Raw genomic sequence first — 21,818 nt, 5'->3', positions numbered from 1 at the left:
CCCCTCCCATCCCTCATTCGGGCCCTCTATCCCCTGCCTGCAGGCACAGGGCTCTGCTCCAGGCCTGGGCACAGCTCCAGCTCATTAGCAAAGCCTTATTAGCACCGCAGCCTGCTCCCACGGGAACAGCCCTGCTCCCCCCACGCGAGGCCCATGGGTGCTGCCCCATGAACCCCACTGCTGGGCTGTATGTGACAGTGCTGCACCCCTTCCCCTGGCACAGTGGCCTCTCAGCTACAGCATCGCTCACTGCCCCTACCCCACCTGCTGGGTGAGGAGGGGCTGGGAGTCTCAGGATTTGCCACGGAGCTGGTATGGAGTGAGGTAGGCTTCCTGGGCACGGGCGAGCCCCGCGGGACACTGTCACAGCTGGGCACCCTCCTTGGGCTGCCTGGGGTGTCCAGTTCGCAAGAGAGCATCCTGGGAGCTGGGTACCCCCTGCCATGGGCGATGGCTGCCTCAGGGGTGCTCCATCCCTTGTTGTGGACATCCCCAGCCCTGGCACCCACCGAGGGGCTCCCTCCTCTGGCAGCCTGGCACAAGGGTCCCCAGGGGCTGAGCGCCTTCACCAGCAAGGGGATGAAAACATCCCAAGATGTGAGCCACCAGCCTGTGACACCCCGTCCCCACAGCAGGTGACCCTGAGGCACAGCATTACCCCGCACTGCTGGCCCCAGGGCTGCACCCACCCCTGCGCACCCAAAGGACCCCGGTCCCAAGACGCAGCACCCACGCTCCGTCTCCCTCCCCATGTCTGTACCAGTGCACACCGCGGCCCCGCTCGCCCCATGAACCCATCGCCCCGCGACCCCCGGCCCCGGCCGCTCCGTGCCGGTGCCCAGCGCGGCCGCTTGGGGGCCGATCCCGCCGGAAAGGGACGAGGCCCCGCCCCATCAGGCCTCGCCCTCCCCGGCCCCGCCCCCAGACCCCGCCCGTCGTGGCCCCGCCCCGCGGCGGCGCGCAGGCCAGACCGGGGGCGCGCAGGCAGCCGCGGCCGCCGCCATGGGCTGCACCGTGAGCGCCGAGGACAAGGCGGCCGCAGAGCGATCCCGCATGATCGACAAGAACCTGCGGGAGGACGGCGAGAAGGCGGCGCGGGAGGTGAAGCTGCTGCTGCTGGGTGAGACCCTTGGGATCCACCTAACGGGACACGGCCGGCCCGGCCCGGTCCTTCCGGAACCGAGACCCTGGGCACCAGCCCGCGAGGCTGCGGCCCCGCCCCGGGGTTCCACCAGTAATGTGGTGCTGGACCCAGCCCAGCCCTCGGGTTCCCCCCCCTCCGCAGTGGGGTGTCGGCCCATCGATCTCTCAGGGAGTAGGGTGCCCGCCCTCCCCCCCCCCCCAGGCTTCCGGGTTTCCCCCAGAAGTGGGGTGCTGGCCCCACAACAGGCTTTGGGGCTCCGCACAGGAATGGGGTGTGGAGCCCATCTCAGGCGCAGGGGTCCCACCAGGAGTGGGGTGCTGGTCCTGCAGCAGGCCTTGGGGATCCCTCTGCAGGGGGGTGCCAGCCCCACCCCTGCCTGCGGGGCTCCCCTGAAGTTGGGTGCCAGCCCCACCCCACTGTGGTTCCATCCCCGCACCCCACCGGCATCCATCCTGACACGTCCCTTTGGGCACAGTTAGGGACATTTCCACCCTCCCGCTGGCTGGGACCCCCTGTCTTGCCTGCATGACCCCCAGCTGCCTGGCCATGCCAGGGAGGGATCCTCCATGGACTTGCCTTGCTCTGGCCTCAGACTGGCTGGGGCAGAGGTAATGGGTCCAGCCGAGCCCCTCTATCCCACTGTCGCCCTCCCCTCGCCATGGAGTGATGGGGAGCTCGGGCAGCAAGCTCGGTCCCACATGCTGCCCACAGTGGGCAGGAGCCTGTGCAGCCCACGGGTGCTCTGCCCCACGGACACCTGATTTTCATAGCGATAACGGGCCGCTTGCACTCTTCAAAGCGGCCCCACAATGCTGCTGTGGGCGTTCACAGACCTGCCCTGCGCCTGCAGGCAAGGCAGCTGCTTATTTACTTTATTATTTTTCTTAATGACTCCCAGTTGGGGTTTTTAATTCCTTTTCCGAAATTCCCAGGGAGAGCCTCACTCCCGGTGTGACGTGGGGCTCTCACAGCACCCTGGGGCAGCGAGACCCGGGATGGGCACGGAAATCCCGGCTGCTGCCAGGGCAGCGCTGGCAGAAAATGTCTTTCGGCTCGTCACTGCCATCGGCAGAGGAAGCTGCCGGCAGCAGGAAGTCAGCCGAAATCCGGCAGCCCTTTATTTGCTCAACCCCTGCCTGCCTTGAGAAATACGTAATTAACGCCCTGAACCGCTCGTTTAACGGAGCACTGAGGGGTTTGGGGGTTTATTCTTATTTCAGCCTTGGCGTGAGTGGTGCCAGAGCAGGACCTGTCGGGGGGGCTGTGCCATCGAGGGGGGTCTGGCTGCTTATACAAGCTCGCTGACCCGCTTGTTTCCGGGGAGGGGTGGGTGCCGGTGCAGTGAAACCCCATGGGGTTCACTTGGGGAAACACATGGTCCCCCTTTGCCGTGAGCTGCTCCTGTGCCGGGCCTTGATGCTGGCTTCGCAGCTCTTGAAATAATGGTGCTAAGGGATGTAGCTGGGCAGGGGGGTTGGCACCTCCTTCCCATGGGGCTCCAGGGGCCGGACAGGATGGGCGTCATCATCCCAGTGCTGCCGGCATTGGGGTGTCCGGCTGGCTGGTGCTGAGCATCTCTGAGAGGACAGGGGCTCCCAGTTGGCAAGGATCACAGTATGGGCTGGCCAGCCCACATCCCTTTCCCGTGTCCTGCTCTCTAGAGAAGCAGAGGCAGGAGGAGGATGGCGGGTGCACTCTTTCTGTCGAGGCCAGCATTTACAAGCGGTATTTCTGATCTCAGTTGGTTTCTAAAGCCAAAAATAGTGTGAAATGGCTCTTCTAAATTATTTTTTTATGTTTAGTTTTTCCCCTCGCAGGTGTTCAGGTGTAAGTAGTGCTGGATCCTTGGGTCACATTGGCCTGTTTCCAAGCCCAGCTGTGGCTGGAAAATCCTCCTGAGACGGGAGAGAATGCCTGGAGTTGGGGCCAGTGTTGCTCTACATGGCGATGCGGTGCCCGCTCTTCCTATCACCTGATTTTTTTCCCCCTAGCTGGAGGAAGCTTTGAGAACTAGGGCTTCACATGAGCCCAGCAGGTGCTTTTTGGTAAGCACCACAGCTCTTAGGCACACTTAGCAAGGCAGAGCTTCGCAGCCCTCCCTCAGGGCTGCAGCACTCCTGCATCCTCCAGAAATAGGGGGGAAAAATTAGTGAGAAAAAAATATAAGAAGAAAAATAGCTTCACCCTTTGTGCCTAATTGGCCTGTGGCACAAAGAGAAGAAGGCTTTTCCAAGCACCGCATGGGTTTTGCCGGCCCTTGGAGCTGCTGGTGCAGCCGGCAGGATGCGGTGTGGGTGAAGAGCTCTGGGCTTGGTGTGCAGCGGGGTGGCAGTGCAAGTATAGAACCATGCTGCGCACCGGCACCATGCAGGGCTTGGGGCTGATCAGTACAGCCACCTTGGCTCAGTGCTGATGCCTTTCCTCCACCATGGTGGGCAAGCTGGAGAGGGATGATGTATGCTGTCAGTGTGGTGGGGCAGGCAGGACCCCCAGTGGTGCATGGCACTGTAAGTGTGGGCCAGCACCTCCTGTCCTTGCCTGCAGGTTTTCCTCTGCCGTTTGCCAGCTCTGAAATAGTTGCATGCATATAGTTTGAAGCTTCAGTCTCTGATGGGGAGAACACCCAAACAAGGCAACCCCCCCATCCCTGTGGCTGGAAACCAACAGCCTCCCAAGGTTTTGGTGCTGGGAGAGGCCAGGAGCCATCAGTGGCATCTGGAGCATCCACCCTGTGCAGCAACGCTGCCAGTAGCTCCCAGTGCCGCTGTCGGCTCTTTGACATCACCATGGCTCAAAACACTGGAGTCGCTGGCTGTAAGTAGAACTTGGGTTCTGCCCAGCCCAGCTCCTGCTTGCTGGTGCTGGGATGCTCTGGGGGGATGAAGAATCAGTGCAGGCAAGCAGTTGCCTCATTTAAAGGCCCTAATTCTGTATTTTCCTTTGGAGGATTACGAAAGTAAAAGGATTTCTTGGCTGCTCGGGGAGCATTAGAGGCTGTGAAGATGCCTAGGAGAGGGATGGTGCTTTTGGGTTGATCGTGTTGATCCGCAGTGGTTTTTAGTGCTGGAGGTGCAAACCCTGGGGTGAGGATGCTCCCCTCGCACCCACCTGGACTGACTCGCACAGGAGTGAGTCTTGCCTGTAGGAGATCCTGCCTGGGTGAGCTGTGGCTGGGGCAGGGCTCAACAGCTTTATATATTTGGGGTATTTTTGAGGCTTGCATAAAAATAGAGAAAGGGAGGGACCAGCTGCGCCTTTCAGTGGCTGCGGTGCCCGGCTCTGCCCTGGCCTCGCGTGTGAGCGCTTATTCTGCTGCACTTTGTCCTGCCTTGGGGTTTTGGTTTTGTGCTCCTGCCCCAGCCCAGGGTGTGGGAAGGGGATCAGCTCCTCCCTTCGGTGGGGACACTGAAGGGTCCCAGGGGTGTTTCTGGCCACAAAGCAGGAGGTGTCATGTAGCAGGGAAGAGCTTGGTGCTCACATGGGTTGAGATGGGATGGAAGGAGCACAGCACCCAGGCCCTGAGACAGGACAACTTGGTGTCCCTGCTGGTGATGTCCCAGATGCAGGCAGCTGCCCTCCACTCCCGGATGAATGCTTAGGCTTTGCACAGGAGAAGCAGCAGATGTGTATATTTAGTATAGAATTGTATGTGTATGCATTAGAAAAATATTTCATTCTTTTATATGTATTCCTTTTTTGTGTATATATATTGCTCCTTTTTATGGAGTAGTATATAAATTGCTTTTTGTATATATATTTAAAAGCATATGTATATATTGCTTTACCCATATAGAGAGCTTTACAGAGGGTCTTCCATGGGCTTTGCCCACCTAGGGCTGTGGGTGCCAGGCTAATTGAGTGCCTCAGTGCCATTGCTGGAGCCGGGGCTGGCCTGGCCTCTCTGCAGCTACCGGGTTTCCTGCTCCGGGATGGAGCACGGGTTTCCGGGCCAGAGGCCGGCTGAATCACCAGAGCTGGGGAGCTGAGTAATCCTGGCGGAAAACCCAGGCGGGGGGAGTAGGGTGCTGGTGAGCCCCCGCCCATCAGGGTGGGATGAGGGGATGGTGGCACTCCGGCACAGAGTCATAGTCCTGCTGGGGGCAGCTCTCCAGCACGGGCTGCGCTGGAGCCACTCCAGTGTTTGGTGGGAGAATGTGGGGACCATGGTGTGTCTGTGCTGGAACAGCCGGGGCTGACCTGGTGGGTGACAGTCTTCAGGAGACCCCTTTTCTAGGGATGAGAAAATTGATGCCGATAACCTGAAATGTGTGCGGGAGGAGGGGACAGCGCGATGCTGAGCCCTTGAGGGGGCCCTTCCCCACCACCCCAGTGCTGGCACAGCCAGCGTGGGGAGCGAGGGCTCAGAAGTGGCTGGTGCCAGCCGAAGTGGGGAGAGAGGGAGAGACCACTGCAGCTATGGCAGGGACAGAAACAGAGCAGCAAAGTTCTAGGATTCCTGGAAAAAGCCCAGCACAAGGATAGTTTTGTCCAGCTCGTGAACACCAGCGGCCCTTGTCAGCACCTGGGGTGCATTTGCTGTGCTCCCCATGGGAAATCATCCCCAGCCCACCTCCTCCTCCCCCCGTACTCCAAATGTCCTTCCCGCTGCTGAATTATTTCTACTTCTTTTATTTCTGTGGGTTTTTTTTCTGTGTCTCCATCTGCTGTCTTGGACAGGGGGGTTCAGACCTCCCTGGTGCCCCCTAATTTTTGGGGGTCCTGCTTGGGGACGTGGCATCCCACTGTGTGCAAATGCGCAGGCTCCTCCTGGGAAGCGGCCAGCCCTGTGCCGGAACGGGATGGCCCCTGGGAAAAACGCCCTGTGTCGCTGTGGGGTTTTAAAAAAACACGATTGTTTTTACAGCAATTTTCCATCTATTTTGGGTAGGAAGGAAAATGTCAAGGGGAATCTCTTCTGATTATTACTGTTCGAGTCTTTAGGGTAACTCTGCTTTTAACGCACCTTTGAAAGTCTTGTTTGATGGCAGAGACCCCACAGGTGCCTAGATAGCCACCCCATGAGGGTGTCTGTCCTGCTCGGAAGAGGATCGGTGGGTTTGTCCAGAAGTAAAAACCATTCATAAATCCATGCTCAAGTAATAGCTCCTGTTTGCCAGGCTGGGAAAACTTTCCAGCACATTCACTGAGGATGGGACTGTGGGTGCTGGGGATGGCTCCGGACCCAGTGGTGGATGGAATTCCAGCTTCTCCCCTGTAATAAGGAAAATTTTCCAGCTGTACATCGCTTCCATCCACGCCTGGATATTTGAAAGCATAAAACAGGATGGTGCCATGCGGCAAGATGGAAAATTCCCTCTCAGCAATGCGGGGTGAGGTGGACCCCAAAACCTGTGACCAGCTGCTTAAATATATGGTGTTAAATATATACTGACCAGAAATATATTGCATGTATCACGTTAAGTCTGTGCTGGCCGGAAAGCATCTTAAATTGTGGGATGCAAAATATATATTGGCTAAATAAATGTTTCGCCAGTGGATTAACGGGGAGCTTTGGAGCCAGGCAGCTGCTTCTTTTAAATTGTTGAAGATTATTTTTAACAGAAAAAGGGGGAAATCAGCCCAAGAGAGAGCTCTCGTCCTGTTTTTGACGGGTGCAGCTCTGGGAATGAGGCAGGAAGGGTGCACAGGGCTGGAGGAAGCCCGGATGAGGGGTCAGCCCATGGTGGGGGCTCTCCATCCTACCCAATGCCTGGCCAGCATGGGGGGGTGGAGGATGACGTGAAACCCCGTGCGCTGCCTGTCTCCTGCCTGGATTGGGCAGGAGGGTGGAAGTGGCAGCTGGCGCCCTGCCCGCGGATTGTTTTGGGGCTGAATGGACGGCAGCTGGGGTTTTCCGGGGATTGGAAACCCTTCCCCTCTGCTATGCTCAATGGGGGGGCTGGGAAGGGTCCCCCCTGCGCTGTGCTGGGTGGGATTTGCAGGTGCTGGGGCACCCATTGGGCCTGGCAGTGTTGGCGGTGGCAATTCCCTGGCCCCTTCGTTAGGCAAAGATGATGATTTGAAAGGGAAATTGGAGGGGGAGGATACCAACTACTGCCTCCCTGGCTTCTGCTGGGCTCTGGCAGGGCAGCTGCAGGGTGTTAAAGATTCAGGCCTGAATTTCTGCTCACCACAAGCATGCGGGCGTGCTCCCGGCAGTGAGCAGAGGTGCTGGCCTGAGCTAGGAGGGCAATGGCACAGCTGCCTTCTAGCCAGGAGCTGTAGGGGAAGTTTGAGAGGTAAATGGCTGGCCTTGGTGACTCCTGCCCTCCTGCTGACTGTCACCCTGCTGCGGGCAGACAGGAGGTCCCAGACGGGTTGTACCCTCCTGGGCAGGAAGCAAACGTCAGGCAGGGCAGGAGACTGGGGGACAACTGGCACCTCACCCCAGGGATGCTTATAAGCAAGGTTCTGCCATGCTACATGCCTCAGTTTCCCTGTCTGGGCACCGAGCCCGGCGGTGCAGGGTTGGTGTTGTCAGAAACCACAGGTATTTAGTGGAAAAAATGAAGGGATAGGCGGAAATGCTTCCCCCTGCTGCTCCCAGCTCCAGGCAGGAATTGCCAGCACTGACCATGGACACTGTCCGGGCTGTGCCGGGTGCCGTGTCAGCAAGCTAGGGGTGCTGGTGCAGGCCAGGGCTGCTGGAGAGCCCTGGCCATGCTGAACACTCACCCTGGGCTGAGCAGAGCCTGTCCCTCAGCAGATGTAGCATGAAGACCATGGAGCGGGTGTTCCTGGCAATAAATGTAGGGTCTGTGTAGCCCCAGTACGGCCTCAGCCTCAGGGGGCTCCATGCCCTGAGCAGTGTCCATGGGGTACGTGCTCATCACCAGGGCTGCATTTATGCTGGTGGCACAGGCAGAAGGTGTTTGCTCCCTGCCGCCATGTCTCGGCTGGCATGACAGGCTGTTTGTCCTGGTTAATTTTAGCATAATCTGATTTTTTATATATATATTTATTATTTTTTTCTAAACTCCTCTGTAATCTCTCTCCCCTCTCTGTGGCTGTGCCAGTGCGGCTCTGCCTGGGGCCTCCAATAAGGGCAGCTCCATGGCTGAGGGCAGCCACGGGACCTACCAAGGGGGACGGGAGAGAACTTGGAGATTGACTTGGTGTGGGGGGATCCCCTGGGATTTGCACCCAGGGGCAGGGATGATGCTGGTCCCTGGCCGAAGGGGTCTTGTCCTGCTGGGGGTCTCAGGGCGAAGTGAGCCTGATGCTCGTTCATCTTGGTGTCACTCCCTGCCTGGAGAGAGGACAAGCGGCCTGCGCTGTCTCTTTCAGCTTCCCCTTTGAGCTTCCCCTTTCTTGCAGCCGGGGTGACTTTGCTCTTTCCTGCTCCCAGCCTGGGGAGGGAGGGCTGGGTTGGGACCTGCACATCGCCTCTGTGGGGTGATGTCCCCAGGGGGGACAGGATGGTGGAGCGGGAGCCTGAGGCACCCTGGCTGTCCCCTCCGAGCCCTGGCCTCCCGTGTTCGAATGCTGAGGAATAAATCCACCCTGGAAGCCATCGGCTTTCCCTGCTGGCAGCCACCTCCGCAGCCAGGCTGGGGACCTGGCAGGCTGGGAAGTGCACACTGAAAAGCAGCCCGGGGGTGGCTGATCCTGCCGGGAGCCTCTCGAGCACTGGCGGAGGTGGCAGCTTCTTCCTGTGCTCCCTGGAGTCCCTGGCTTTGGGTGCCCAGCCCCCTGCCCGTACCTGGTGGCACCAGCATCCTGTGTCCTGGCTGCTGCCAGTTCCAGCTGTGGGCATGTGGCAAGGCTGACATTCCACTGTCCTCTGGCACAGTAGGGATGCAGATGTGGTTTGGGATATGGCAGCTAAGCTCAGGCTCTGCCTGGAGCTGGGATGGCAGGTGATGGGCATTGCAGGGCATTCCCAAGCTCAGCTGAAGCTGGGGCTGTCCGCTGTCTTGGCTGCGGTGTTCTGACACCACAGGGCAAACATTAGTGCTTTGGTGCCATGTTCCTGGCTTGGAGCTGGTGTCATTTCTTTCCTATGGGAGCTATTGCAAAATCTCCCCTAGACTCCCCTTTTCCTCCCCCTTTCCTGGCTCTGCTGTTCCCAGTACCCATCCAGACCCTTGCTCTGGCCAATGCTGGGAGATCTCCTCCAGTGGCTGAAGCTGCTGCTGCCCTCCCTCCCAGGGCTGGGTGGTCCCAGTAGTGTGGGGATCCCAGCTTTGGGCAGCACCTCACTGCTCCTCTCCCCTTCTTGTTTCTCTGCAGGTGCTGGCGAGTCTGGGAAGAGCACCATCGTCAAACAGATGAAGTGAGTGCCCCTGCGGCTGACACCGCACAGACCCCAGCCACGGGCTCTGAAACCGGTGGCAGCTGAGGAAAGTTCCCCTCTGCAGCATCAGTGCTGCTGCAGAGCATGGGGAGGGAGCAGCACCATGGGGTGCCCCATGGAGGGCTGACCTTGCCTGTGTCTCTTCCCTGCCCCAGAATCATCCATGAGGATGGCTATTCTGAGGAGGAGTGCCGGCAGTACAAAGCTGTGGTCTACAGCAACACCATCCAGTCCATCATGGCTATCATCAAGGCGATGGGGAACCTGCAGATTGACTTTGGAGACTCCTCCAGAGCGGTGAGTGCCCTGCTCCCAGTGCGCCTGGCAGGGCTTGGGGGTCCCAAAGCTGGATCAGGATTAGGGTGGTCCTGCTCAAGCTCTGCTGTTCCCTCGCTGGACGTGACCTCCTGTCTTTGGTGTTGAGGAAGGGGGCACCCTAAGCATAATCCATAGGTGGCTACCCTGGCACGGCCCCTGATGGGTGCAGAGGTGGGGGTCCATTGCTTCCCTTTTGTCTCATCCCCATCTGGAGCTCCTGCCTTGCCATCTGGGTGGGACACGGTGGGCTCCAGCCAAATCCTTTGGGGCAAAGTGAGTTTCGATAACCCTGTGCCAATGCTTTATCCCTGTTTTTTTTCCCTTCAGGATGATGCTCGGCAGCTGTTTGCGCTCTCCTGCACCGCTGAGGAGCAGGGCATCATGCCAGAAGACCTGGCCAGTGTGATCCGGAGGCTGTGGGCTGACAACGGAGTCCAGGCTTGTTTTAACCGCTCCCGAGAGTACCAGCTGAATGACTCTGCTGCCTAGTGAGTACCCTGGTTCCTCTCCCCAGGCCCTGCAGGCTGTGGAGCTTTTATTGAGCAACAGAAAATCCTTCAGGGGCTGCTGTTCCCCATCACCTCAGGGGCTGGTGCTGCCACTTCCCATCCGGCGCTGGGGCTGAGCCAGAGCAGAACTGGGAAGGCGGATGTTTCGAAAGCTGTTTCCTCCTCTGGCAGGGTGCTGCGTCCCGCAGGAGGGGGGCACCAGGGCACCCCCCTCCTGCCACTGCTCTGCACCCACTGCCTTTCCTGGGGTTTGCTCTCCCCTGTTGTCCCTGACATGGCTTCCCCCATGTGAGCAGAGCCAGGGGTACTGCCTGTCCTCATGGCCCTTCATAGGCATGAAGACAAAAAAAAGCTCCAGAGAGGGCACTGGGGACCCGTGTGTGTGAACAGGATAAGAAGGATGCACAAGAGGCTTTTCATCTTAACTGAGTTTATATGGAAAGACTTGGCATTATGCTAGTGTACTAGCCAGCAAGCTCGAGTTTAGGTGGATAAATTGCCTCCATCTGGTTGGGTTTATCCCTGAAGAGATTTAATAAATACGTTAATCTACCTAAAATATGGTTGCTGGAGAGGGTGGTGTGGCCAAGGCTGTATTGAGCTTGTATGGTGTCCTCCTACCCTGTCTGCCTAGATCCTTTGTGGTGAAGCAGTGCCATAGGGAGCTTGTGGTGTGCCAAGAAAACACCATTAAGGCTGGTCCCGCTGGGGTGTAAGCATCCTTGGGACTTGCCACTGCTTTGTCCCCTGTGTGCCAGCCCAGTTGTCCCCTCTGGCACTGTTGGGTCCCTCTTCTGCATTGAGGTCACTGGGGGTAAGAGGCAGAGGAAAGGTCCTGGCAAGCAATGACCCCAGAGAAGCTCCCACCAGCTCTTTGCTCCAGCATCCACGGTTTTCTTTTGCTGCTGCCTGACCCCCACCCGCCCTCCCTGGTCCCTGTCCTGCTCAGTGTCATCGTCCCACAGCCGGCAGTGGCATGGGTGCTGGTTTGGAGGCAGGAGGGACCTGGCAGCTGCCTGGCAGCTCGTAGCCACAGTCTGAGTAGATACATCTGCAAGGTGCCTGCAAGCTGAGTATCACTGTAAATGCATGTATGGTGTGTTTGGCACATTGCAGGGGTTGCGCAGGCATGACTTAAAAGCCCCTCCAGCCCCCCAGAGATGCTGGTGCAGTAGTCGATGCCCTGTCAATCCCTGTGGGGATGGTGCTGTGCCTGTGGTGCCACTGGCACAGGGCACCCAGGGTTTGAGGAGCCCTGTGCCGTGCCCAGGACACAGCCTGTCTGTACCCCTGCCTTCTTTGCAGCTGGTAAGCTGGAGCTCAGGGTGCCTGGTGGGCGCTCACTGGCACCCTGGGTGGGTGCATGGTCCGAGTGCCGCCGGCGCTGTGCAGCCCTGCTGCAGTGTTTCCTGTTTTTTGTCAGCCAGAGGCCGCGTGTGTTTCCGGCTGTTTTCAAGCTGTTCCACACAGCGCCATGCCGGTCCCCCCGCCCTTGCACCCACCGTGGGGTCCCAGGGCACCTACAGCTCTGGCTTTGATCCGGCTCACCGAAGGGTTTCCTGGGAGCTGGCCAACAGCCCTGCTGCCATTGGAGCCAGGGATCCCTGTGGCTTTGCGAGCTGTAATCTGCCTTTCACCAGATTACAGGGCTGCAAATGCCTTTAATTAACACAAGCCTAATGTGCTTAAAGGAGCCTGTTTATAGTAACCCAATTAAATCAACGTGAGCTGGAGAAATTGAAACTTGCCTTGATTCTCCCAGCAACCCTCAGCTGGTCCCAATGTTGGGAACCAACCCCCACTGCTGGTGACTGGGCTCTGACAGGGCCAGGGCCGGCAGTGCTACCCTGGGGGGGCTCAGGATGGACGACAGCCCCCCAGCCACACTGCTCCCTGTCTCTCCTGCCTCCCGCTTCCTCCCAGGATGCCGTCCCTTTGTGTTTTGTGACTATAAATGGCCCGGCGCCATCGATTGTTTCCGCCGGCGCTGTGGCTGGTTGCCATAGCACTGAATACTTTCCTCTCACCATTTCCCCTGTGCAAACAGCCCGGGAAATGAGGGGAGCCCCCTAAGCCCTGGCTGCATCCCCCTGTCACCCCAGCAGCTGGCAGGGCTCTGGGGTGACCCCAGGGTGCCGATGGGGTCCACTGTGCTCAGCGCTGCCCACTCTGAATGGTTGATGCCAGGGTCTATGGAGAGGGTGGCCTGGTGTGGGAATGCCCCATGGGATTTGAGTGGGTTGTGACCCATGGTCTAGCTTCCACAGCGCCTTTCTGCTCCCTCGCCAGCTACCTGAATGACCTGGAGCGGATAGCCCGTGTTGACTACATCCCCACCCAGCAGGATGTGCTGCGCACCAGGGTGAAGACCACCGGCATCGTAGAGACCCACTTCACCTTCAAGGACCTGCACTTCAAGTATGTCTGACCCTTTCCCTTTTTCCTTTCCAAGGCAAGAAATCCCTCCCTCCCTGTGCTGGGTTGGATCCTGCTTGCACTGACTCCCCCTGGGTTTGCTCGTGGCGAGAGCTGTGGCCTCGGAGTGAGCGGAAACTGCTGAAATAGCTGGAGCAGCCTCAAAAACGCCTTGCAGGGCTCATCCAGGGGCCAGATCCAGCCTCGGGCAGGAGGGGGAAGTGGGAAGGAATCCTCTGTGTGCCTGATGCTGCTTCTGCTGTGGGTAGGGCGCTGGGCATGAGCCGGGGGTCTCTGTGTTGGGCAGTGACCCTGCTGCCTGCTGGCATACTGGGTTGCTTTCCACTGAAAACCCATGGGAAATAGCCAGAGCTCCAGTTTCCGAGGCAAAGAGCTGGCACTGTGCACATTCCGAGGAATTTAGTCACTTGGCAATGGAGCTGCTGGCAGAAAGATCTGCAGGGGTCCTCTCTGGTTGTGGGGGGCAGCGAGGACCCCTCTGCCACCCTGGTGGGATGGAAGCACTTGGCTGTGCATCGACAGGGCAGTGTTTTGGAGGTGGTGGGAAGGATGGTCCAGGGGAATGTGGCATATCCAGGGGGCACAGCAGTGAAGAAGCCTTGCTGCCAGCCAGGCAGTTGGCAGTGGACATAGTGCTGCTGGTGGGCTTTTCTCTGTGGATGCAGAGCATCCTCTGCCGCCTGCAGCAGGAGAGGCTCGCAGTGCACTGGGATCATCCCCTGAGTCCTTGCACTTCTTGTGATCCTGCTGAGCCTGCAGCCTCTTGGCCAAGCACCGCAGCTCTGCTTGGTCCAAGATCTAAAGCAAAATCCCACAGCACCTGCTCCAGAGTAGAACTCCAAGAGCATCTACTGGAGCCATGACACCCCTGGGAAAGGCGGCCTGATCCTGCTCTGGCTTATAGTGGGGATTTGGTCCCAGACACCCTGCTGTCCCTGGGATGGGCAGTGGGTGCTGAGCAGATCCACAGCACCAGCAAAGTCCCTGGGGAAGAGACACCGTTCTCTGCCTGCCCCAGTGCCGCTCCTGCTCCAGGAAGCTGGGGAAACTGAGGCAGGGTGCGGGTGAGAGCAGTGCTGGATGTGCTGCCTATCACCACACCACCTCCCTGCCCCAGGATGTTCGATGTGGGGGGCCAGCGCTCGGAACGGAAGAAGTGGATCCACTGCTTTGAGGGGGTGACAGCCATCATTTTCTGCGTGGCCCTGAGTGCCTATGACCTGGTGCTGGCTGAAGACGAGGAGATGGTGAGTCGAGGCAGATGGAGTGGGTATTGTGAGCCATCCCATCCTTGTGGGGCAGGGGGAGCACCCCTTCCTCAGGTGGTCACCAGTGCTCTGGCCAGTGTGGCCCAAGTCTTGCAGGGCCATGAGCATCCCCTGCCTGGGCTGACAGGAATGTGGGGAGGTGGCAGGTTGGTCAGCAGTAGGGTGGGAGCTGCTTGGGGTTTCCTGCCCTGCTCAGGCTGCTGTTTTCCCTGCCAGAACCGGATGCACGAGAGCATGAAGCTGTTTGACAGCATCTGCAACAATAAGTGGTTCACGGACACATCCATCATCCTCTTCCTCAACAAGAAAGACCTCTTTGAGGAGAAGATCATGCACAGCCCCCTCACCATCTGCTTCCCTGAGTACACAGGTACCACCAGGACCCTTGGTGCTCCCCCAAAGGGCACCTTGGCAATAAGACAAGGTGGTGCAAAAGCACTAGGCAGTCTCTTGCCTGGGTTGTGTAGCACGCGATGCTGGGGATGGATATGGTGGCTTTCCTGTGTCTGGGAAGTGGTGTGCTGGGGCAGTGGTGGAGTGCAGTGGTGTTTGGGGTGACCCAGGGTATGGGGAAAGATGGGCACATGACACAAGGGGAAGCAGCCCTTGGGGGGGTTTAGCTGAGGCTCAGTGTGCCTGGGGAGCATCAGTTCAGCATCGGAGCAGTGGCTGAGCTGGTGTGTGGAGCTAAGCCAAGCCCAAACCCTTTGGGTGCTGGTGGCAGGGGGGATGTCCCTGGGGGACTGTGGGGCATCCCAGTGTGTGCTCCTCCCCAGGGGCCAACAAGTACGACGAGGCGGCCAGCTACATCCAGAGCAAGTTCGAGGACCTGAACAAGCGGAAGGACACCAAGGAGATCTACACCCACTTCACTTGTGCCACCGACACCAAGAACGTGCAGTTTGTCTTTGATGCCGTCACTGACGTCATCATCAAAAACAACCTGAAGGACTGCGGGCTCTTCTGAGCGCCGGTGCTGCCTAGGTGCGTGCTGGTCCCAGTAGGGCCAATTGGGGTGGCCACAGAGCATCCTGTCCTGCTGTATCACCAGCTGGGGGTGCCCGTGCCCCTCATCCCATCCACTCACCCCCTGCTCTCTTCTAGGACCCCTGGGCCCGCCGCTGAAGGAAGGACCATGCCGCCCCCCACTCCTGCTTCTCTTCGGATTCATCCCTCTGCCCCCACCCCACAAAGAGACTTTTGGGTGCCAGCGCAGTGGCAGGGCCTGTGTCCCCCCTGCTGCCTGTGTTTGTCCCCCACCACCTTCCTCCTCCTTGCCAGCGTCACCCTTCCCGGGGAAAACGAGGTTTTAATCTTGGTTTTTAAGCCCTGAACCCTCCCACCCCTCTGTCCATGCCCTCCGTGCCCCCTGTTGATGTGCTCCGAGCCCTGGCGCTCTCTCTGTTTACATTGCAAGTGTTGCTGGCATGGGGAGGGGACACGGGGGTCCCCTCACGGATGCCCACCCGGCCAAAAACACGACGATGACATTCCTTTGGGTAGACCAGAAAAGAAAGGCACCCCCCCACCCCCCAAACCCATGCAAAAAAAACCACACCACAGCGGCTGGGGCCAGGTTGCTTTTTAAAGAAACCTTTTTACCAAACTATTTAAAAGCGTCGAGTGCTATGTGGTGGCAGCATCCTCCACGGCCAGCCCACCCCCAACCGTGTGCCTTGGGGGGGGTCCCGCACCCCACCCCACCTCACTGCCCATCAACACTGCCCAAGGGGTGGGCAGGGGGTGCTGCCGCTGCCTGTATCCCCCCTCCCCTTCTTTCTAAGCCTAGTTTCGTAGGGCTAGCTGTTGCATAGGGTGAGGAGAGCCTGCTGTACAGTGGCCCGTGCTGCCTCCCCCCCCGCCCGGGGGCCCCCTCAGCCGGTGCCTGCGGCCTTGCTTTTCCCACAGGATGTTTTACCGAATTGTTCACATGGTTTGAAATAATAAAATGTAGAAAGGAAAAAAAAAAACCACAACAATGTATGTAGTGGTACCCCCCTACCTGTGACCGATCATAGGGTGGGGGCTGGGGGGGCCCGGACTGGAACAGGGGCATGGGGTGGGCTGGCATCACGCCGGGGCTCAGCAGCATCCCCTGGGTGTGGGAGGTGAGGGCAGCAGTGGGACCCTTGAGAGAGAGCTGGGACATTGCCGGGGGTCTGAGCTGATGGGGGACCATGACCACCCCTTGCCCCTGCAGCAGGGGGATGGTGGCATTCCGGGAGCTCCAGTACCTGTGACCTCAAGGGGGATCTAGCACCCGTTGCACCCAGGATTCCATAGGGACACCGAGGTCCATGGGGCACCCATGAACAAAGAGTAGCCCCCAGAATCAAGGGGTTTCTGGAGACCCTCGGCTCCAGGGGCCACCCAGGAACCGCCAGCACCCTGCAGCACCCGAGAGACCCCCCCCAGTACCTCCCACCTCCAAAGGGTACCCAGGAACGTCCGGCACCCAAAGGATCTCTGAGCTCCCTTTAGCTCCAAGGGGTATCAGGGACCCCCAATAGCACCCCAAGGGACCCCAAAGGACCCCCAACACCCCTGGGGGCACTGGCTCCAAGGGGCACTCAGGGACCCTCATCACCCAAGGGACCCCCAGTAGTCCGCAACTCCAAGAGATACCTAATGGATCCCCAGTGCCTAAGGGATCCCCAGTACCCCCCAGCTCCATGGGGTACCCAGGGACCCACAGCACCCAGCACCACTGAGTGCCCTGTGACGGTGGCTGGTGGGAGGACAGACAAGGAGGGGAAGTGGGGCTGTGCACCCCCCCCCCCCCCCCCGGGGTGTCTCTGGGGCTGAGCCAGTCAAATCCCAGGGGTTTGGGGCAAGTGGAGGTGGGGTGGGGGCAGCAGTGGGGCTGGACCCCCAGGGGAATGGGGAGGCCGGGGCTGGGGAGGGAGCACTGGACCTGGGGCTCAGAAGAGCCCGCAGTCCTTGAGGTTCTCCTTGATGATGATGTCGGTGACGGCATCGAAGACGAACTTGACGTTCTCAGTATCAGTGGCGCAGGTCATGTGGGAATAGATTTCCTTCACATCCCGCCGCATGTTCAGCTCCAGGAACTGCAGCTTGATGTAGTTGCCCGCGTCCTCGTAGGTGTTGGGACCTGATGGCGCAGCAGTGAGCTGAGTCCCCTCCCCATGGAGTGTCACCGAGCACTCCCCCCGGCCGACCAAACTGTGCTTGGTTCATGAGCAAGGGTAGTGCAGCACCACTGCGTGGGGTGCTGAGGACACCTGGTGGGTGTCTGCTGAAGGGTGCTGGCACCCAAGCCTTCACCAACCACCCACTTGCACCCGCTGGCACGCTCACCGTCATAGTCGGGGAAGCAGATGCTGAGGTGGGCCTTCTTGATCTTCTCCAGGAAGACGTCCTTCTTGTTGAGGAATAGGACGATGGAGGTGGTGGCAAAGTAGCGGTGGTTGCAGATGCTATTGAAGAGGTGAAGGCTCTCGTGCATGCGGTTCTGTGGAGGGACACAGCCCCATGGTGACTCCCATGTCATGACAGGGACAAAGCAGAGGGGGGTGTGGGACGGTGAGCCATCCTCACCACTTCGTCATCCTCCACCAGGACCATGTCGTAGGCGCTGAGGGCGGCAATGAAGATGATGCAGGTCACCCCCTCGAAGCAGTGGATCCACTTCTTACGCTCCGAGCGCTGGCCCCCCACATCAAACATCCTGGGCAGGACAAGGATGGGGTCAGCACACACCCCCTCCCCGACACCACCTGACACCAGCCCTCGCTGGGGGCTTGGCCCCACCTGAAGTTGAGGTCTTTGAAGGAGAACTGGGTCTCGATGATGCCGGTGGTCTTGACACGGGAGCGCAGCACATCCTGCTCCGTGGGGACGTAGCCAGGGGTCACCAGGCGCTCCAGGTCTGACAGGTAGCTGACCGGGCACACGGTGGGCATGAGACATGGGTCACTACCCCCAGACCCCTCCCCACATTCCTCCACCCCACGTACTAGCCAGCCGAGTCATTGAGCTGGTACTCGGAGGCACGGTCGAAGCAGGCTTGGATGCCTGCGTCCTTCCAGAGCCGCCCAATGATGTCTGACATCTCCTTGGGCATGGTGCCCTCCTCAATGGTGTCTGAGAGGTGCAGCAGCTTGCGGGCATCATCCTACCAGAGACAGGGGCTCAGTGGGCTGGGGGACCAGGGGGACCCTCCTGCCCAGCCTGGGGTGCTCCTCACCTGGCGAGCTGTGTCCCCATACTGGATGTTGAGGGTGGACATGGCCCGCACGATGGCCAGCATGGACTGCAGTGTGTTGCTGTAGATGATGGCGATGAACTCCAGGCATTCCTCCAGTGAGTAACCATCCTGGTGGATAATCCTGGTCAGGGAGGAAAACATGGGGCTGAGCTGGGCACCCATGGGTACAGCATGGGGCTGGTGCCATGGGTCTGAGCCAGGCACTAAGGAGTGGGTACACCCCGTGGCTGTGGCATGGGGAAGAGCTGGGCATGGTGAGCACCAAGTGTCACCCCTTGGCACTTACTTCATCTGCTTGACAATGGTGCTCTTCCCTGACTCACCTGCACCTGAGGGGACAAAACACAGGTCATGGCAGTCCTGGTTGCACAGACACCCCTGTGCTGGGGCTTCTGATGCTGGGCAGGACTGGGGACACTGGTGGCAATGCCAGGTCCATGGCTCAGGCAGGGGCATTACAGCCTGGTGCCAGCGGGCATTAAGGTTGGGCTGAGCTGCTGTGGTTAATGGGATCTGCAACAGCTCAGCCGGGACGTGCTTGGGGACCCAACGGAGGATATGGGGACACGGTGGCATCATAACCCCACCACCCATCACCCCATGCCCTAGGCCTGTGGCTACACAGGGAGATGAGCCCTGGGCTGGAAGGCCAGTGATGGTCCTGATGGCACCACCATGTCCAGGGTACCCCGTCCTCAGGCACCACTGGGGCAACTGGGGGGGACTGGGAGGGACTCACAGTACTGTGGGGCTGCAGGGACATACACAGAGTGCTGGTGTGGGCTGCATGAGGGTGCCTAGGAGGAGGGGGGGAGCTGGGGGGGTGGTATTGGTGCTCGGGGGGGGTGGTGGGGGGTGGTGGTGAAGTCTCTTGAGATGGGTTGGTTGGGCGTTGAGGGACCTGAAGTGGGGGAATACTGAGTGGGCTGGTTGGGTTTGGGAGATGCCTAGAAGAGGAGGGATCACAGGTTGGGCTGATGAGATTGGTTGTTGGGTTTGGGGAGCCTGGCAGGGGGGGTGTGTGTGTGTACTGTTGAGAGAGCTGCTGAGATGAGCTGGTTATGGGGAGCCCGGGAATGGGGAGCTGGTGGGGTGGGCTGGTTGGGCTTACAGGTTCCGTGGGAGTGAGGAAACATTAAGGGGCTGTTAGGGTGAACTGGTTGGGTTTAGGGGTGCTGGGGGTGTCAGGAAAACAGGAGAATATTAAGGTGGGCTGGTTGGAGTTAAGGGTGCTGGAGCATCAGGGGAAACACTGGGTGGGCTGTTGAGGTGGGTTTAGGACTGCCTGGGTGGTGAGGGTGCTGTTGGGGTAGGCTGGTTAGATTTAGGGGTGCTGGGGGAGTCAGGGAAACATTATATAGGCTGTTGGGTTTAGGGCTGCTGTTGGGATGGGCTAGTTGGGTTTAGGGGTGTCAGAAGGTGCCAGAGGACAGTTGGTTGGGCTGTTTGGTTTAGGGGGGCTGTTGGGGAGGCCTGGTTGGGTTGAGGGGTGCCAGGAGGTGTCAGAGGACCATAGGGAAGGCTGTGAGGGTAAGGTGCACAAAGGATGGGTATCTCCCCCAGGGTGCTGTCCCCCTCCATACCCAGCAGCAGCAGCTTTACGGTCCTGGCATCCTTCTCAGCATCCTCCTTGAGCTTCTTCTCCAGTTCCCGGGAGTGCTTCTCCTCAGCGCTGGCCCCGGCGCCCATCCTCGGCCCCACGGCCCTGTGGCTCACCCGATCCTTGGAGGTCAGTACCAGGATGGGCAGCGAGCTCCAGCCCCGCGCCGCCTCCAGCACCAGCCTCCCTGTGCCTGCTGCCACCAGCCACCAATGTGGGCCAAGGACGGGGCCAAGGTCCCCAGGGGCCACCCGGCTGGTGCTGCTCTCAGCACCCGGGTTTAAGCCAGATGCCCCCCCCGCGCCCTCTCCAGATAAAGCCCCTTCAATCTGCAGCAGGCTGAGCTCAGCAATCCCAGGTTCCTGGTGTCAGCACTTCTGCCTGCAGGGGCGCAAGGCAGCCAGCCCCCTCTTTGCCCCAACCCTGCGGCTAGGGCAGTGATCCCCCAGACATCCCTGGGGATGTGGGACCCCCACCCAGCTCCATTTCTGCTGTGGGGTTGGAGCTGAGGTGGGTCTGATGGGGACTGGCAATGAGTGGAAAGGTTCCCATTGACCCAGCTCACACTGGTCAACCCTAGTTCTGGGCCAGTGCCCACAGCTCCCCATAGTAACCCATCCCAGTGTCCCCAGGGGCACCCACCAGTGACTGGATGTCAGCCCCAGTCACCCCACCCTGTGTCCCCAGAGCTCCTTACAAGACACTCCACCAATGTCCCCAGCCCTCCTGTGTGCACTCAGTGTCCCCAGCCACCCACCAATACACTTCCAGAGCCACCAGGCCAGCACAGTGTCATCCTCTGAGTGTTCCCAGGTACAGTATCCTCAGGGATGCCTGAACACCCTCCCCATGGTCTCCGAGTTCCTCCTGAGTAACACTGCTCAGTATCTCAAGTAGAAATCACACTCATCCCAGTGTCCCCAAGCAATCCCAGTCGTGCCCTTCAGTGTCCTCAGGACATACACACACCCCCTAAAGCCTGCCCCAGAGGCAGCCCAGTGCCACCCGCTTGCTCCCGCACCGACCAAGGTGACCACCCTAGTGTTGCCAGTGCCCCATCCCGGTGTCTTTATGACACCAGTTCCTCCCTCCCATGTCCCCAGCGCCCACCATTGCCACTGTGGGCACCCCATTAAGACTCAGGGTCTCCAGGGACACCCCAGTAACCTCCCAGCGTCCCCAGATCCTGGCAGGACTCCCCCAGCGCCGCCTTGCGCAGACACCCGCCCCGTCCCCGGTCCCCCCATTGCAGCTGCAACACCACAATTGGCCGCCAGAGGGAGAAAGGACCCAGGGCAGCGCCCGCCGCACCGCCCTGCACCCCGCAGCGTGCCCAGTACTGCCCCAAGCAGAGCTCTGCACCCTAGAGCTCATTACCAGTCTCAAACTCCATGCTCCCGGTAACACCAAGTACTGACTCCAAGTACCAAATCCTAATGCCTCAGTACTTCTCCTGGTGCTCCCAATACCAACCTCCAGTGTCCCAGTACTACCTCCACTATAGCTCAGAGGAGCCTAGCACAACCCCCATTGCCCCCTGTACCAACCAAAACGTTCCCAGTACAGCCCAGTATCACCCAGTACCACTCCCAGTGCTCCCTGTAGAGTGTCCCACTGTCCCATGCCCCTACTACCCCCAAGTAGCGGCTCCCAGTATCAAATCCTAGTGCTCCAGTACTTCCCCAGTGCTCGCAGCGCTGACTGTGAGTGCCCCCAGTGCCTTCAGTAGCACCCAGCACTGGCCCAGCGTACCCCTGACACCCAGGTAGTACCACCCAGTACTGCCACCTCCCAGTGCCCCCCAGCACCCAGTGATCCCAGCTTCCCAATGGTCCCAGTGCTACCCTCGCTCCTGCCAGGCCCCAGCCCAGTGCTCTGCCCTCCCGGCAGGGCTCAGCAGCAGCGTTAAGGAATAACAGGATGGGGGCAGCAGCAGCATCCCGACAGAGCACACGAGGCCCCACGTCTGTCCCAAAGCCAGTGTTTATTTGGGGGACACTTGCTCAGCCCTGGCCACCC

At 59.5% G+C, this 21,818-nt stretch overlaps 2 protein-coding genes across 2 annotated transcripts; one reads left to right on the top strand and one right to left on the bottom strand.

Annotated features, from left to right (window-relative positions):
* The first annotated feature begins 937 nt into the window (after positions 1-937).
* Positions 938-15,491, top strand: GNAI2 (G protein subunit alpha i2). The gene is made up of 9 exons (XM_062610621.1): positions 938-1,120; positions 9,377-9,419; positions 9,596-9,737; positions 10,086-10,246; positions 12,557-12,685; positions 13,821-13,950; positions 14,188-14,341; positions 14,748-14,955; positions 15,076-15,491. The coding sequence occupies exons 1-8, from the start codon at positions 1,003-1,005 to the stop codon at positions 14,936-14,938; spliced, it is 1,068 nt and encodes a 355-aa protein (XP_062466605.1). The 5' UTR covers positions 938-1,002; the 3' UTR covers positions 14,939-14,955; positions 15,076-15,491.
* A 1,210-nt stretch (positions 15,492-16,701) lies between these two features.
* On the bottom strand, positions 16,702-19,888 carry GNAT1 (G protein subunit alpha transducin 1). Its single transcript, XM_062610610.1, has 8 exons — positions 19,783-19,888; positions 18,486-18,528; positions 18,179-18,320; positions 17,949-18,106; positions 17,743-17,871; positions 17,530-17,659; positions 17,290-17,443; positions 16,702-17,083 (listed from the first exon to the last, which is right to left on the bottom strand). Exons 1-8 carry the CDS (start codon positions 19,886-19,888, stop codon positions 16,893-16,895), a joined length of 1,053 nt encoding a protein of 350 aa, XP_062466594.1. The 3' UTR covers positions 16,702-16,892.
* Positions 19,889-21,818: the final 1,930 nt, after the last annotated feature.

Source organism: Pezoporus occidentalis, unplaced genomic scaffold (assembly GCF_034315485.1).
Source record: "Pezoporus occidentalis ecotype Australia unplaced genomic scaffold, CSIRO_AGI_Poc_V1 ctg149, whole genome shotgun sequence".
Lineage (NCBI taxonomy): Eukaryota > Metazoa > Chordata > Aves > Psittaciformes > Psittacidae > Pezoporus > Pezoporus occidentalis.
The sequence above is the reverse complement of the archived record's forward strand: the minus strand, read 5'-3'. Positions and strand labels throughout refer to the sequence as shown.

Excerpts from the sequence above, each read along its gene's own strand:
- GNAT1 (XM_062610610.1), bottom strand. The coding sequence starts at position 19,888 with ATGGGCGCCGGGGCCAGCGCTGAGGAGAAGCACTCCCGGGAACTGGAG. Across the intron at positions 18,321-18,485 it reads ACCATTGTCAAGCAGATGAA|GATTATCCACCAGGATGGTT; the intron begins GTAAGTGCCAAG and ends CTCCCTGACCAG. Across the intron at positions 17,660-17,742 it reads TTCAAAGACCTCAACTTCAG|GATGTTTGATGTGGGGGGCC; the intron begins GTGGGGCCAAGC and ends TGTCCTGCCCAG.
- GNAI2 (XM_062610621.1), top strand. The coding sequence starts at position 1,003 with ATGGGCTGCACCGTGAGCGCCGAGGACAAGGCGGCCGCAGAGCGATCC. Across the intron at positions 9,738-10,085 it reads TTGGAGACTCCTCCAGAGCG|GATGATGCTCGGCAGCTGTT; the intron begins GTGAGTGCCCTG and ends TTTTCCCTTCAG. Across the intron at positions 13,951-14,187 it reads TGGCTGAAGACGAGGAGATG|AACCGGATGCACGAGAGCAT; the intron begins GTGAGTCGAGGC and ends TTTCCCTGCCAG.